The 17,597-nt window shown below is 40.1% G+C and overlaps 1 protein-coding gene across 1 annotated transcript in view; it reads left to right on the top strand.

Annotated features, from left to right (window-relative positions):
- LOC109488026 (MAP7 domain-containing protein 1-like) overlaps window positions 1–17,597 on the top strand; it is a 51,554-nt gene that overhangs the window by 19,437 nt on the left and 14,520 nt on the right. Inside the window, exons 3-7 of the mRNA XM_019792167.1 lie at window positions 10,432–10,557; window positions 10,714–10,729; window positions 11,324–11,407; window positions 12,716–12,879; window positions 15,416–15,590. Coding sequence (XP_019647726.1) covers window positions 10,432–10,557; window positions 10,714–10,729; window positions 11,324–11,407; window positions 12,716–12,879; window positions 15,416–15,590 — 565 coding nt within the window. The remainder of the gene's footprint in view (window positions 1–10,431; window positions 10,558–10,713; window positions 10,730–11,323; window positions 11,408–12,715; window positions 12,880–15,415; window positions 15,591–17,597) is intronic.

Raw genomic sequence — 17,597 nt, 5'->3', positions numbered from 1 at the left:
GTTTTTTTTCTAGTGTCCGTCGGGAAATACAAATTTTTTTCCCTAGGCCTTACCTGGATGTCTAACCTTCATCGACATAGTCCCTAAAGAAGTGCCATTCATGCCCTTCCAGTGATATTCAGCACAATCCCTCCAATGACCCCTGAAGCACACCCGGCACTTAACGCTGCCTAATGTGCACTAACTCTGCCATAAATCCTGGCCTTCCATCCCACGAGTCAAGGCGTCTGATTTCTCTGCATTAGAAAGCATGAATCTCATTGTACGGACTGAAACAGCCTGAAATTGTGAATTTTTTTCTGTCATCTTTGATGAAATATTATGTCAAGCAAGGCGTCTGATTTCTCTGCACATCGGCGAGATTAGCATGAATCTCATTCTACAGACTGAAACAGTGTTCTACTCTTATAGCCAGCCTGAAATTGTGAATTTTTTCTGTCATCTCAAGTTTGTTTGGAATATTATGTCAAGCAAGGCGTCTGATTTCTCTGCACATTGGGGAGATTAGCATGAATCTCATTCTATGGACTGGAAAGAAAATTTCTCTTGATTATTCTTGGGATTTAAAGTGTCCTAACCACCCTATGGTATAAATTTTTTTTGGCATCTCAATTTTGTTTGAAGTAACATCGTGTGAGCGCTGAATGGGGATCAGCCATGAAAATTTTAAAATCTTGACCCTCTAAAATGCTATGTTCTGCATTTTACAGGGTAGATTTTGTTGGTAGACTAAGCTTAAGTTTGATGATGTCTCTTTCCATATGTTAATTACAGGCTAATTTTTGTCCATCATCTTTGATTTTATGTTTTAATTTGTCATGAGCAGTAATATTCTGTCAAATGATGGAAAGACAGACACTGGGTAAAAGTCTGGTATAAAATGTATATTGTCTGTGCCCTGAAACCTGTAATAGATAGATTTTTTAAAGAAAAGTCTTATTGCATTTCTATGTTATTTAGAAACAAGCAGATTTCGTGACAAACATGCCCACACAGTATTTCCGTATCCAGTTCCTAAATACTAAGAGTACCACTTGTGACATTCCACGTTTAAAATGATTGCAGTGGGAGAAATTGAAGTCGAATTATTGACTTCTAACCTTTTCGTGTTCCATAGTCTACAGTTGAGGTACTGAACGCAAAATATCACCACTCCATAGCCTCTGTAGCAGGCTTATAGAACTGGGGGTTTGGTGGTCTTTGGCTGTTTTCTGATTAGCCCAGTTATAAAAATAGGGGTAATTCAACCAGGCTGGTTATGTTGAACTTGTCTATATGCAATCAGAAAATAGCACATAAAAGCTCCCAAAGACCATGAAGACCCCCAGTTTTTAGCATGCTATGGAGGCTAACCACTCCAGACATTCTCCAAAACCTGAACCACTGCCTTGGTCAGACAAGTGCATTTTTCAGACAAGTGCATTTTTACCAGGATGTACTTAGCTAGTATATCACATCAAAATTTAACCAATCGGGGCTCAAGATACAGGTTGCATGTGCTGTGGGTGCACCAGTACACCCAAATATTTTTGTAGGTATCTTTGTACATATTAATGTATACAATAATACTTGATATTCTTGGCATCTAAGTGTCAGAAAATCTTTGTTGTAGTACTTGTTTAAAGTACAAGATTGAAGTTAGCTCCCATTTCAGATTCAAGCTCAAAAGAGGAGCAGTAAGATTTGTAATTAGGTTTTGTTTTATATGGTGCACCCAAAAATTTTTCTGTGCACCTAAATTTCTAGGTTGGGTGCACCAGTACACCTATCCCCAAAAATTAATTTCGAGCCCTGTACTGACCATAGCAAAATTTAACCAATGGTAGGACCCAATATCACATGTACATGGCCTTGACAGCACCTACATGTACCTGAATATATGCCGGAGTTATAATGATACCATCAGTACGCTGACCAGCGCTTTGAGCTCATGAAATTTTCAGCCAGAGAAAAGGTTGCATTCTGCAGATGTACATTTTATGTTCGGGCAGTTGTAAATCAAATGTCAAATGGCTATAGCCCGTCAGACTGAAAAATACCTTGGATACATGTAATTTATATTCTCTACAGAAAGACTTCTTCATGTTCTTGTATGGAATGGAAAAATACACAAACGGCTAGCACAAAGATCCAAGTCCTACTTGTATGTTGTATATGGTATATCAGCAATAATATTGGTATGTAGGGATGTAGGGATGTGGCAGTTGTGGGCTATTGGTGGTACTAGACATTCAGTCGAAAAATACCTTGGATACATGTAATTCATGAAGTCTACACAAAGACTTCTCGTGTGAAATAGAAAATACACAAACGGCTAGCACATTCAAAGAATTAAGTCCTACTTGTATATCAGCAATCGGTACGTATTGATGTGGCAATATTGTGAGGTATTGGTGGTACTAGACATCCTGTTCAGTCGAAAAATACCTTGGATACATGTAATTCATGAAGTCTACACAAAGACTTTTCGTATGAAATAGAAAATACATAAATGGCTAGCACAAAGATCTAATTCTAAGTCCTACTTGTATATCAGCAATCGGTACGTATTGCTGTGGCAATATTGTGAGGTATTGGTGGCACTAGACATCCTGTTCAGTCGTCCCTCCACACCCCCGTGTGTGGAATGGTCCCTCCCCACTTGTCTATGCATCTGGTGTCCTGTCTGCTGCAGCCATTTTGTGTATGAGGTAATGCCGGCTGGATAGGAGAGGTACCGGCTTCAGCAGACGGCCTTCCCCGCTGGACCAGATCTTCCACCCAGCCTCTCCCCAACCCGCTGGCTTCAAACCAAAGGTATAACCTTGTCCGGTTGTGTTTTCCTAGCTGGGTTAATGTAGAGGGTGAGTTGGCAGGTTTTCTTTCCCCGTCCCGGGTTCATTACGTATGCGGCTTGGCTGCAGCATCCTCAGACGCGCAGAGAGACTGTCACCTGCTGGCAAACGGCTGCTCCATTTTTATCAGCTGATGTTCGGCTGGCGTTCTTTGGGTACCTGTGCCATCTGGTATATATGGGGAGACACATAACGGTTAGATTCTCCTGTGATACCTTGTAGTATTTTATTGTATGTTTAGAGATATATATTATATATTATAGAATTCTCCATCTTTTCTATACAAGTTATATACTGGTATATAAAAAATAGGGATGGGCAGGGTAGTTTTTAGCTGATGTTCGGCGTTCTTTGGGTACCTGTTCCATCTGGTATGGGGAGATACATAACGGTTCATTTCGTTCATTCTCACTGTTTTATGCTGTGTTATAGAATTTTTCACATTATTCTATGGAAAGGATTTATATTATATTAGATCATGCCAGAAGAATAGGGGATGGGCTGGGTAGTTTTTTTCACAGCCTTTTTCAGATGTCAAAATTATGGTTAAATCTGTAACTATATCCTTAGTTATATGTATGGTCCCGTATGATTAGATTCTCAGTGATACCATGTAGTATTTTATGCTATGTTTGAAAATATATATTTATTGCAGAATTTTTTTCTCCACCTTTTCTATGGATGTGATACACCAGTATGTAGAAAAATAGTAATGGGCTGGGTAGTTTTTTCCCAGCCTATTTTTCTTCAGGTGTCAAAATTATATGGTTGAATCCGTACCTGCTTTTCTGTCATTGATGATGATTGTTTTTTATATCCTTATAATGTGCATGATCCCATATGGGTAGGTACATTATGATTTTCTGACTCAGTGATACAATTTAATGCTATAATTCTACATTTTTTATGAAAGTGATTCATTTTGTAACATGGTAGAAAAAAAGGGATGGGCTGGGTGAATTTTTTTTTTTTTCATATCCCAGTGTCATATTCCTCAGAGGTCAAAATTATTGTTTAACCATTAACTACTTTTATTTCATTGATACTGATGGCTTTTTAAATCCTGACTACATGTGTGATGCAGTATGTTTGAGACTTGCTTGCAGATTTCATCAGTTCCAGTTATAATATTATATGTCTTCATTTGCAGTTGTCACGTCTGGGCCGACTGTAATGCTGTTAAATAAGCCTCCTTCCCCACACTTCTCCACGGGTAACTGTGATATATAGCAGTTTATGTTCCACGTCATGGATTATTCAAGTGAATGTTCGCTTTAATAAACAGCCACTCTGGTTCTGATATTGATTTTGTTTAGCAGAATGTCTTTCGGTTTAAGTTTTCCATTGTCTATTTTCCATGTGACTGTGCATTCTGTGCCGCATGTAAATGACCCACCATCTTTCCTGCAGAATTAAATCATGTTATTAACGCGGCAGTTGTGTAGGCCTGGTCTAGATCTGTATCTAAGATCTGCATGTTTTGTTGGTATCCCGTGGAGGAATGTTCTGTCGTGAGGTGCCACACCTTCGCTCGAGAGGTACTCAATGGGTCGTTTTTCTTTAAAGTCAAGTTCAACCAGGAACATATTTTAGTCTGGTGGAAAAGGAAAGTGGAATATTAACTCCCGTACATGAAGAAAGGCTAGTATCTTATTATGATATATTTTAACCACACCTTCGAGAGGTACTCTATGGGTCGTTTTTCTTTAAAGTCAAGACTCAAGTTCAACCATGAACGTATTTTAGTCTAGTGGAAGTAGAAAATGACATATGAACTCTCGTACATAAAGAAAGGCTTCTATCTTAACCACACATATACTCTATGGGTCCTTTTTTATACTAATAGTCAAGTTCAAGCATGAACATATTTTCGTCTGGTGCAAAAGGAAAGTGGAATATTAACTCCCGTACATGAAGAGATGCTTTTATTTTATTCTTAAATAACTACACTGCCTAGCTAGAGAGGTACTCAATGGGTCAGGGTTTTTTTTTTTACAAGAGTCAAGTTCAACCATGAACGTATTTTAGTCTGGTGGAAAAAGAAAATGTAATACATGTATTGACTCCCATACACCAACTTGACCAAGAAAGGCTTGTATCTCAACCACATGTCACTGCCCTAAAGGGGTACTCTATGGGTTCTTTTTTTCCTACAAGGCAAGAGACAAGTTCAACTGTGATTGCATTTTAGTCTGGTAGAGACTAGAGAGAAAATGGAATATTGATTCCTGTACTTGAAGAGAGGCTTTGCTTTTGTCTAAGCACAGGTCACTGCCCTTGTTTTTAAGGAATGACATTTTCTAAAGGGGATGTGGAGGACAAAATCAATGCAGGCACAGGTGCCATTCATAAACTCAAGTTTGTGTGGCCTAGCCTCCTTTTCAGGCGTTCCCGGATCGGTCGTTTTTTTGGGGGGGGGGGTATTTTCTGATCAAACGTAGATCGCACACAATAGAAGCTCCCACCGGCAACCCTACATATATCTCCGGAGAAACGACCGATCTGGGAACGCCTGAAAAGGAGGCTAGTGTGGCCTGGCAAAGACTCCTGCTTTAAACGAAGTTTAGTTTAAGACTTACCTACAACACTATTTGTGTATATAGAAAACTGAGAAGGGTCAAACTTGCTTGCTTGTGTTCTGTAACACAGGCATTACATGTACATAGTATACGGATGCACAAGATGAGGTTACATTTTATGGAAATGTAGAAACCCATCCTTCTCGTCTTTGTTGGAATGTTTTCATTGCCACACTTCAAGGAGCAAAGGAACGCTCTCTGAGTCTCTCATTCTCAAGCCTCCTTCTTTTGCTGACACTTAAGAAGTGACTCCATTAACTTAAGGCAGTATAGTGCATCCACAGGCAATTTTCTACCCATCCTATAGAATACACACTTAAAAGGCAAATCATGTTATTCAAATGGGGCATCTTAATTAGCACAGAACAAGACGTCAATGGAAAACTGTCCCTGCTTGCTAGTCTCAACCTCTTTTGTGTGTGTGCCATCAGCAAAACAGGGCTTGAAATCCTCTTTTCTGCACTGGTTCAGGTAACATTGAAAATAACCTGCACCAGAGAAATTTTACTGCATCACTCAAACTTTGAAATGTGTGGATCAGACTATAATCTGTTCAAAAAATCATATTTTTGGCATTATTTCTTTTATATTTATCAGGTGGTTACAGTGAATGCAGCAAATAAAAATTCAAACACAGTACATGGACCAGTGCAAGTTAAGTGCACCTAAACATCAGAAAAACCTGCACAGCCCCAATTTTACCTACACTAACCTGCATATACAGTCAGTATTTTAAGCCCTGATAAAGCAATTGTGAATAATCTGTGGGTTCTCTCCACTCCCCTGAGAAGTTGCCTTTTGAGCTTGCAGACTTGGAGGGACCGCTAATTCCTGAGGAGACAGTTACTGAGTTAGGCCGAGGGAAAATAATGTTGTGTTTCCTGTTTCAGTGCTGAAAAAACTAAGGTCAGTATGTAGGAATTATGTTTTTCTTTCTTTTATTAGACTTTGGCGATCGCTAGTGATCCAACATATACAATACTGTAAAACTTGCATGAGGACACTTATATTTTCAATATCAATGTTGGAAAATCTATTGTACAACATTTCATCACTCAGGTGTCAGATCATGGAGCTAGAAAAGATTAACCAGCTCGAATTCAAGTCAAAAAATTAATTCCCCTTGCTGGGTTTCACCCCGAAAAAGACTAGGGTCGGCAGTTTTTTCTAGGGTCGGCCGGGAAACAAGAAACACAACATTTTTATTCATAGGCTTTATAACTGTGCCTCGTATGATAATTCGTAAGCAGACAGTTATAAGATGGATGATCCTGAACCTCGCGCCGGCAGAAGGCAAAGCTGATAAAGGAACTCCTGAAGGAAGCACTGATGGAAGGCTAAGGAGGCCAGACGATGCGGAGGCTGTGTGGATTGATGTACCCAACAGTCGGGTCTTAGAACAGGGCTTGTCACAGATTAGACAATATTACAGGGTAAATGCTTGGATCTTCAGCAAGAAATTCACAGGTCTGTCGCCAATGTGATTTTGGTTCAGCAAGAATATTCAATAAAGCCCACAAATTTTATACGAATAGAAGGGAAATAATATTGCTGCCTCCAAGTTTAACTATAATGACATTTTTGCAAGGATTAAAACCATTAAATTCAGTCCTAACTACCCTGATGATGAATATGACAGTCATGGAAATGTCGGCTTGTGTTAAACAAGAGTGGTTGTGAATAAAGAACTTTGCTATTCAGTCATTCACCAACCTGATGAACTCCTGAAGGAAGCACTGATGGAAGGCTAAGGAGGCCAGACGATGCGGAGCCTGTGTGGATTGATGTACCGGACAGTCAGGTCTTAGAACTGGGCTTGTCACAGATTAGCCAATATTACAGGGTAAATGCTTTCATCTTAGGCAGGTCTGTCGCCAGTGTGAAGAATATTCAGTGAACCCCACACATTGTATATGAATATTTGTAGAGGAAAAATTATGTATTATCTATTGCAGTCTCCGGGTTTACTTTAATGACATTTTTGCAAGGATAAAAACCGTTAAATTCCCTGATAAAGATACGAGATAACAGACAATCATTGTTAGCTCTTGCCAAACAAGTGGTTGTGAGTAAATATATTGCTATTCAATATTAGCCTGGAAGCACACTGTAGAAAAATGATAGAACATTTTGATTTTAAGTTGCCAATATGTTAGCACATTATTACCAATGTACATTGTAGTGAAGTAACAGCTACTAAGTAGGGATCCTAGTGCAGCTTCTTTTTATGACGGAACAATCAGTATGATACAGAATGTTTGATTTTTTAAGTTTTTACCCAACCAGTACATGTACATGTATTTTAGTATTTGCCTCAGGCATGTCTGCAATGCCATCACTGGGAATCTACATGTAAGTGCTGCTCCTTTTTTATGATGCAATCCCGAAGTGTTAGCCCCTCGATATTCCTGTCACACAAGTGCATCTCCCAAGTGACGTCTTGGCAGATGTCTGAAGATCCTGCAGTATTGGCCGCCGAGAGGAGATCTCGCTCCTTGGGAATTGGCTCACCTTCCTTCTTGGCCCTAATCTTGGGAGGTTGAAATGTCTTTCGCTGAAGGTCAAGTGAAGGTTATCTCCAGGGAATGGAAGTCATTTGGCAGGGAATAGTCTGAAAGAACGCTGTGATATGTCATGGGCACGCATTTGCAAATTTTGACATCTTGAATGCCTGTACATGTACTATGTTTTATGTATTATTGTACATGTATATCCAGAACTATGCGTATCTAGCTATATAGTTTTGTGCCCGAGTAGGTTGAGGTTAGGATCAGGCACAGTTCTAGATAGTCTCGGCTTATTCAAGACTCTAGATTTGCTCCAATTTCATGGACTTTCCAGGACCGTGCCTGATCATGGTTCTGAATAAAGCACAGTTCTGGATACAACAACATACATGTATATCCTCCCCAAGACTTAGTGATGAGTATTGGATACCTACCTACATGTAATTTGGCAACCAAATAAGTTTGAATTACATTCTGTATCTTATCAAATAAGGTTTGGGTGAAAAGATGTAGCATGCAAGCTTCAGATCTTCAGAATTGTCTGACTTACGAAAATACCAGGATTCAGTCAACCCTCTCAGTTAGTATTGAGCCTGAGGAAAAAAAAAATTCTGTTCTCTATTACTGGATCCATGTCTAGACAAGGAAGTCCAATTCCAATCTGTGTTGATAGTGATTTTCAATTCTTCTAATCAGGCTTTAGATTGTTCCCCTGTATAGTACAGATAGGCCTCGTTAGTCACATGACATCTACAGCCAATCACAACGCAGAGCTCTGGTTTAAAATGTTGTTTCTTTCAGTTTTTATCGTTAAAATATCCATTGGTGTTTTTCGTACTGTGTATAGTGAACACTTCCTGTTGAAAATAATTTCATCAGGTTGGTACAACATTGGATACTGGAATAATCTTTTACACAACCAGTAATGTCTCTCATCTGGTTTTGTAAAAGAAAACTCCAATATCCTATGATTATTCTTTGAGTCGTAGATAGACTGTAATATGTTGCATTATATAGGCTAGTCACTGTTGAGCCTCTATGCAAGGGAAAACCTCCCAATATTGCATCAGATCGATTTACTGGTCCCCCATAATCAACACCCTCCTTATCCCATCACAGATGACTCCAGAACAGGGCTTTGCTAATGATTTGATTGCTGGCAGTCCTCTGTCAAACCAGCATACGTTTGACATTTTCATTTCTACTAATTACTGAGCACTATGAAGACTCAGGGCTCGAAATACTTGTTTCTGCATACATGCTCTGGCGCAGGCAACATTGAAAATTATTTAACCCGCAGGACTCAGAATTCAGGAAATATTGATGACACTAAAAACTGTACAGAAACCATTGCCGTTACTTCTTTTATACTTAATGTAGTAACAAACAGTCAATGCAGTACATGGACTGGTGCAGGTAGATATCAGAAATACCTGCACAGATCCAATTTTACCTGCATTATTAGTACATGCCCCAGTGCAGGTTAGATATAGTAGACATCAGAACTAACAGAAATACCTGCACAGCTCCAATTTTACCTGCATTAACCTGCATATACCCAGTACATGGACTGGTGCAGGTTACATGTAGGTGCAGGTAGACATCAGAAATACCTGCACAGCCCCAATTTTACCTGCACTAACCTGCATATACATGTACCCAGTATATGGACCAGTGCAGGTAGACATTAGAAATACCTGAACATCCCCAATTCTACCAACCTGCTGCTTATGCAGGTGGTATTTCCATCCCATACATGACAAGATTTCCCAGCAAACCCTGGCCCACCTGACCTGATACACAGGGCCATATAATCCCATCTCTGGTATTACCCTATACATTTGTACGCCTACATGTGTATAACGCATAAACTCATTACATGGACTGGTGCAGACATCAGAAATGCCTGCACAGCTTCAATTTTATCTGTACTGGTACAGGTTTGTGTATTTGTTTGTTTGTTAAGGATCTCCATTAGTGTGAAGGTTAGGTTACATGTAGGTGCAAGTATTAGACATCAGAAATACCTGCACAGCCCCAATTTTACCTGCACCAATTAATAAAGTACCCTGCTTTAATGCAGGTAGTATTTCCATCCCATACATGACAAGATTTCCCGGCAAACCCCGACCACCTGACCTGATACCCAGGGCCATATAATCCCATCCCTGGTATTACCCTGCCTCGGGGGGAGCGATGATATAATTATCAGTACGGACCAGCTTGGAGGAAGGACGACTTGATTTATTACAGTGTGGATTATCAATCTACTCCTTGGTCAATATCTGGTTATGCTATCTTTTTAATCCTAAGTTTACTAAGGCACCAAATTTGTACTGGGTTAGGCAGCAATCCCGCAGCATCGAGGTTTTAACTCCTTTAATTTGTCAATATCTGGTTAATGCTGTGGTTATTCTAGCGTTTTAACCTCCAGCCTGCTAAGAGAGCCATTTGGCACCAAATTTGTATTAAATCTACACGTAGTAAATGAGCTGTTTCTTCTCCTTGCAGCCGCAGGCAAAAGAAGCAAGTCAGCCGACCGGCCTACGTCAGCAGGAAAGGGCACTGCACGCCACACGTCACCTGTGCCGAGGTTACCCGGGCAACCAGGTGGGTTTCCTTGGCAACCAGCTGAAGGTAGGAAAAACAATTTGACAGTTTGAATCCTGGTGATGCAAAGGTGGTGGTGGTAAGAGCTAGACAGGAACTTACTTATCCTTAGAGTCAAGTTTAACTTCCCAGTAATAGTTTTTCATCTTCAGGTTCATTTATTACCATTTTTCATTGATACAGAAATCATTAATATCATGTAGTGTCATTTTTAACAATGAGTTAATATCATTAACTATTTATTATAGTTTGATCATGTTTAGTTTTCTAACCTTGCATTTTGATCATGTTTAGTTTGCTAACCATTTTCATTGAAACAAAAATCATTAACATCATGTAGTGTCATTTCTAACAATGAGTTATCATTAACAGTTACTATTATAGTTTTCTAACCTCGCATTTTGATCATGTTTAGTTTGCTAACCTTTTTCATTGATACAAAAATCATTAACATCATGTAGTGTTATTTTTAACAATGAGTTACCATTAACTATTATAGTTTATAGTTTGATCAAGTTTAGTTTTCTAACCTTGCATTTTGATCATGTTTAGTTTGCTAACCTTTTTTAATTGATACGAAAATCATTAACATCATGTAGTGTCATTTGTAACAATGAGTTACCATTAACTATTACAGTTTGATCATGTTTACTTTTCTTACCTTGCATTTTGATCATGTTTAGTTCCTAACTTTGCATGGCGTTATGGTTAATGCATGATAGTTTTGCCTGGTTTTGCCCGGTTTTGGGTTCGCTGACTAACCTGCATGTTGCATGGCGGTGGCGGTTTGCAGTGTTGGATGGTTCGACGCTAAGGTCGCGCGATGAACGGTTCGAAGCAGTCCGAGCACGGCAGGAACAGATGCGCCAGAAGCTCGGTAGGCAGACACGGAAACTGTGCTGTCTTTATTTCAATGTTACAGTGTTATGTTTGTTCACAATATATCATGTTTCAGTGCTTTATGTAACTTGTGTTCACTAATTCTTTATAATTTTTAAGAAAATTAAGTAACTATGTTGTGTTGTAAAAGATATCGTCTGCAACAGGCAAAATTCTAGTGCAATGTTGAACAGATATCCAATGAAAAAATCTGGATTTCTCGTAAGTGCAGTATGTTCTGCTGACATACTATGATGTTATGACATTGATTGACGAAATTAAGAATAATTTCCACTTTTTATGATAAAACAAAAGTGACAACAATGTATCACTTACATGGTGCCCATGCAAGTTACTGTGTGGTTTGCCTTTGATAGTGTTCTTTTACATGTGTACCTTTTCCCAAGCATTCAAAACCTAGGGAATTTTGCTGACGCGATGTCCTTAGGTCATACAATTATCTAGCTTTTCAACCCATTGGTCTAGAGGTGATTGGTTTGCCTCCCAATTTAGCCTGACAAACATTCCACATTGGGTAATGGAATGACCAGCCAGTAGAAAATTGGATTGGTGAACCCCAAACTCCAGCCTATATTGGGGGAATCGTGTTCGTGAAAGAGCTTTGTTCACTGTGCAGTTGCATGTACATGTACAATGTAGGTAGATATTTCAACATGACCCATGGCTGATTTTCATACAGTGTTGTCATACACATGATATTCTTACAATTTTTTTCAAACTTATTGCTGATTGCTACAGTAACTGTACATGTAAAGTTACATGTGTGTGGAAGCTGTGTAATATAATTACACAGCACAAAACAGATCTTTAAAAGTCACGAGGTACATTGTATGCCAGTCATCTTACACAATTATAGAGCTTCTGACTGGAGTACTGCTTCTTGCTGCTATACATGTACATAGTAATGTAGGTGGCGCTTTACTGGTTGTGGAAAAGAAACTTCCAATATCTTTACCTCTACCAACCTGATGAAATTATTCTTTGCCAGAAGGCCATTATAGTACTGCAGCAGAACTTCCAGTTTTGTTGTCTCATGATCTGGACATGCTAGAGTCACAAATTTTGGATGTTAGGTAAGCTCTTGTGCTCAGGAAGAAGCGACATAACTTTGGGACCCCTACCAGCTAGTTCTGGAACTGCAGGAGAATTTGTTTTAAAAAAAATGGATGGAGGAGAACTCAAGAACAGGGTGATGGATTGTCATGACTTTTGGTAGCTTAAATGATGCTTGACATAACTACATTTGTGTAATCAGGATCTAATTTGCATTTTTGAATGTACACAGCTCTCGATGCAGCAGCACTGAGAGAAAAAGAGGAGCGCGCCCGCATGCTTCGGGACCAGCAGCTGGAGGAACGCCGACGGAAAATGGCCGACAGCCGCCTGAAGTACGAACAGCGCCACCAGCACGTGGAGGAGCGCCGCGCCGAGCGCCTGCAAGAGGAAATGGTGAGAATGAGAGCCGTCTGGGTACGTGTCACTTCCTTCTCTCTTGGCTGCCAGTCGACCGGTGCCGACGGGTTAGAGCACCGTCCCGCCCGTGGGGGCAACATGGTGCTGAAGGAACGTGTCGGGCACCTCACCCATTCCTGCCCCCATCCCACCCCAGGGGCGCTGGCTGGGGGGTCCTGGGGCACTCCGGAGGGAGAACTTATACTTAGTAAGTAAAAGTGAAGGATCCTGAACCAGCTAAAAGCTTACTGAAGAGACAGGTAGTGACAGACAGGTGGGAAAATTCCCCTGGCTCTTTTTGACAAGTACAAATGACTGCAGTTGTGGCTAAACTCACTAGGGGCTGCGATCCTTTCCAGTAGTGTGGAACTCAGGAATACTCATCAGGGCAGAAGTATTGTTTTGGGCAGTGCTAGTTTTGGGGAAGGGGGGTTGTCTGTATCTCATCCTTGGCACTTAGTAGCAGAAGGGGATTTGGTGATACACGAAAGTCTGAAACAGTAATACCTTGTATGAGTGGAACCAATGTTATGAAGCTATCTTATTTGTAGTACCTGTTTAAAAAGGTAGCAATAAATTTTTCGAAGAAGACATACACGGGAAGAATCTGAGTCTCCCTCCCGAGAGTGCTCCAGGACCGTCCCCTCTGCCTCCCTCCCTCCCCCCTCCCTGCCATCACTTCACCAGCTTCACAGCGCACATTCACACTTTGGGGCCAGCTGGTCCGTTCTCACTATCCATGCACGCTTTTGGCTGGCCGCATGCACTGCTTTTTTACCTGTGCTTCTGCATGGCTTTGCACTGTGGCATGCTGAAACTGAAAGTACTGACTTGTGTGGTGTGCTAACGCTGTGACTGAAGGGTGTAGCAATGTGTGCAGACATGTAGCCAATGGGTTAGCATTGTAATAACAGCTACAGTGTTGCCAGTAAGTAACATTATAGCTGTTGTCATTTTTGCTGGATAGATGAAGGAAGCTGTCCCATGAATTTGAAAGAAATTAGTTTCTGCCTTGTGCAGTTCTGGAAACAGTAAAACCATGCGTTACATACACTTAGACCATCAAATTACTTCAGCCTTAACTGTGACAACTTATTGGTAGTAATAAACAGTCACTCCATTGGCCATGTAATAGAAGTATTTACAGTCAAACCATTCGTTGATCAGAGACTTCTATGATACAGTTCTCAAATTGGTAAATTGTCCATTCTATTTTATAGCCTATATTCACCTGGCTGACTGGCTATACAACTATACGCAAGAAACTATGTTATTATACTATATTCCTGGACCAAAAGGGGCCTCTGTAGCAATTTTGTGGCTGGTCTTACAAAGCTAGTCCATTTGTTGTTCCTTCACTGTAGATAATACCAGTAGATAAATTTGTTTAACAAGCTGAGGGCCATTTTTGGCAGGCATTCAAGCCTTAGCCTTCTATTACTTTGAAAGCATTTTCAAAATGTTTTGGAGTTTTTGTCATTAAAAAAAAGAATCCGTGTTCTTGAAAGGCAGCTGAAAGTTTGATTTTAGAAAGTACTGAGGCTTGTGATGTTAATCCAAACATTGGTCCTCAGTGATTCCCACACCTGAGCAAAAACTAAAAATGTTTGATTTGGGCTGACAGATTTTTTCCCACTAAAATCTTGTTGCTTTCATATCATTTTTAACAAAGTATTACCAAATTGTATATCTTTCTACATTTTGGACCATGAAAAGCTGGACTTCAGTCTTGCATTTCCCAAAATCATTGTGTCTGTTCTTCACAATCATTGATAAATAGAGCAAAGAGACTGCACAACATCTACATGTACATAAAACTTTGGTAGTTTGAGTAAATTCATCAAATTGGCACACAAGGAAATCTGAGAAATTCCGTAAAGCCACACTAAAGCTGTGCTGTATAGTGAGAGTCTACTTTTAAAAGCTTCTACTAAGGCCAGAATGATACAGGTGTGGGTTGCATGTTGTTGCATGTTATACATTTTGTATGTTTAGCTTATTTGTACTTTACAAATACTGTATATAGCAACACAGCTTGGTGTAATGTGCAATGCTAACAAAGCATGTTGCGGTTGATGCCAGCTTGGTGTGTTTTGTGTTAAGCTGAATCACTAATCCAAACTTTTGTGTTTTAACCAGTCTTGTTATGTTCCATTGCACTAATATTTCCCATCATACCACCTAACCGGCATGGTCCTGGCTAAACCAGGTTTGACCTTTGACCTTACAGCGGTGCACTAAGACACGTTTCGAACGCTTGATAAAATATTGTCTGATTTTGCTGATATTAAAATTACTTGATGATTGCATCATGTGAATTTTTTAATAATAATAATGCAATTTGCAAACTTTAATGACTTGACTAAAGTAGTGTAGTTGAATTTTCTGCTGTTTTTACTTGTTTTAATTTATCGTAACTAAAGTGTTTACCTATTAACAATTACAAACTAATATGACATAACCTCTCAACAGGATTTTTCTGCTTGTAGTCAGCTGTTAAAACTAACCCCGACCTTTGGCCTTTGACCCGCAGGAGCGACGCGAAGCCGCGCTGAAGAAGACAGACGAAGGTTACCAGAGAGCGCAGGCACAGCAGCAGCAACAGCAGCAGCAGCAGCAACAAAACCAGCAACAGCAGAAGCGATGGTCCTGGGGATCAAATGTCACCTCCCCTCAACTGTCTGCCCTTTTTGGAGCCTCTCCTCCAGGTTTGTACCGACCAATCAGAGTCTTTGTTGGGTGATGATTGACAGGTCAGGGCCAGTGTTATCATGAAAGTTCATCTGTGTTGGTAGTTCCATGTTGAGAGTTTCAAACTTTTGATCCAACACAAAGGAGTTCTCTCACCTAGAGATTTCGACCAGTCACTCTGGTCTTTGTCAGTAGACTGACCCAGTGAGGCTTGTCACGTGACCATCATGGCCCATCACCCTTCATTCAACCACGACAGGAGCCAACATCGTCTACCAGCTGCCTTTGACCCAGTGATGACGTCACACTACAAAGAAGCCACGTGACAAGCCTCGCTAGGTCTGTGTACTGACGAAGACCAGAGTGACTGGTGGAAAGCTCTTGGTGAGAGGACTTCTTTGATTGGATCAAAAGTTTTTAACTTTAAACATGACCAATCAGAGTCTTTGTTGGATGGTGATTGACAAGTTGTGGTGTGAGGATGTGGGAAGGCACGGTGATTATGTTTTCACCCTTGTGATTAGTCGAGCACGTAGAAATGGTGTTTCTCTGTTGGTTGAGGGAGTCTTACATGCTCTTACAGCTAACAGAACTGGGCAGTCACTGCTAGAAAGTGATTGGATTTTTTAGCAGATGCAGGATTGACAATGATATACACAATCATAAAGGCCAAGAAGCAGTGTCAGTTGACATTTACATACAAGTGCCAGATAACTAGTTATGACAGTGATGTGCAGAAAGAATTGCAAGTTCTAGTTGAAGAAGAAAGATAGAAAAATGATAATGCACAAGACTCAAAATGCAGCACAAGTTTCAGTTCTAGTTTGCGTGGAAGGATGTTAGGATGTTAAGGTAAAGTGTATGACTTGCCTCTGACCTTGTAGCTTTCTATGGTGTTCCTTCCTCTTTCTATGTTGATGTTACTCCATTCAAAAGATGTATAATATTATGTGTGTCATACTAGTCATCAGATTCTGTATAATGTAGTAGTGTAAGTCTGTACTGTGTAATCGTTCACATGATACACCTTTCTGTAAAAATGCTCTGGTAGAGACTTAGCATGTGACACAAGTATGCACTATACAGTACTCAGACTGTAAACTCCCTCAGCTGCCACACCCATTTTTTAGCTATTTTACAGCCGACAAAAAACAAGTTACTTAGTACTTGTCTTTACATGTAATGTACACACTCATCCCCACAAAAGTACAATGTACCCCAGCAGGACTGTATATTATGTACCATTTTTCTTCTTATCTGTCCAAATTCCCCACCACCTACAGTACAGGAAAGGCCAAATGTCCTTGCTGATGTATTGAATTCTAAGTTAAATCATAGTCAATTGTCCTATGTTTTTGGCAAAACTCCAAACGCACATGCACATTTGAACCCCTGCCCCCGCCCCACCCTCTAAGATTTATTGTACACCCTTTCATGAGACTATCGTCAACCCTGATCGATCTCCTGCTGAGCTAGGCTGCTGCATAGTCATGTGATGTCACTGCCTTTCATAAGCTTTAGTTTGATGCAGTTGTCCTTTGCATTGCTGGCACAGCATATTGTGGTGTCTATGCTTGTCCTTTATGCTCTTCGTTCCATTCAAATCTGTATGGCTTAAATGTAAGCCTTAATGTTGAATCAGATACCAGTTTAAACCTTTTGCCACTGCTTTTGTAAACTGTCCTGTATCGGTTATACATCCATGTACTTAGTTTTATGCTGCCAATGTGCCATAGAACCACGCTCATCTACATGCATATATATTATGTGCCATATTCGCAAGTATTCCGCTCTGAATTTCTGCAACGTTGGAACATTCTCCACATTTTGTGCTACTCCTACATACATGTATAACAGCAGTGTGATATGTGTTCGTATACATTTTTTGTTTCATTATCCGTTTGTTCAATTACCGTGTTTTGCCCCAACGTTGCCAGCCAATATTCCTTGCTGCAACTTTTTTGTGCCAAAATGCCAGCGAATCCTCAGCCTCACTGGTCCCAACTATTAACTCCTCTGCCTAA

This window comes from Branchiostoma belcheri, unplaced genomic scaffold (genome assembly GCF_001625305.1).
Source record: "Branchiostoma belcheri isolate BF01 breed outbred unplaced genomic scaffold, Haploidv18h27 scaffold91, whole genome shotgun sequence".
In the NCBI taxonomy this organism is placed as follows: domain Eukaryota; kingdom Metazoa; phylum Chordata; class Leptocardii; order Amphioxiformes; family Branchiostomatidae; genus Branchiostoma; species Branchiostoma belcheri.
Note: the sequence above shows the minus strand (reverse complement) of the source record. Positions and strands in the feature narration are given on the sequence as shown.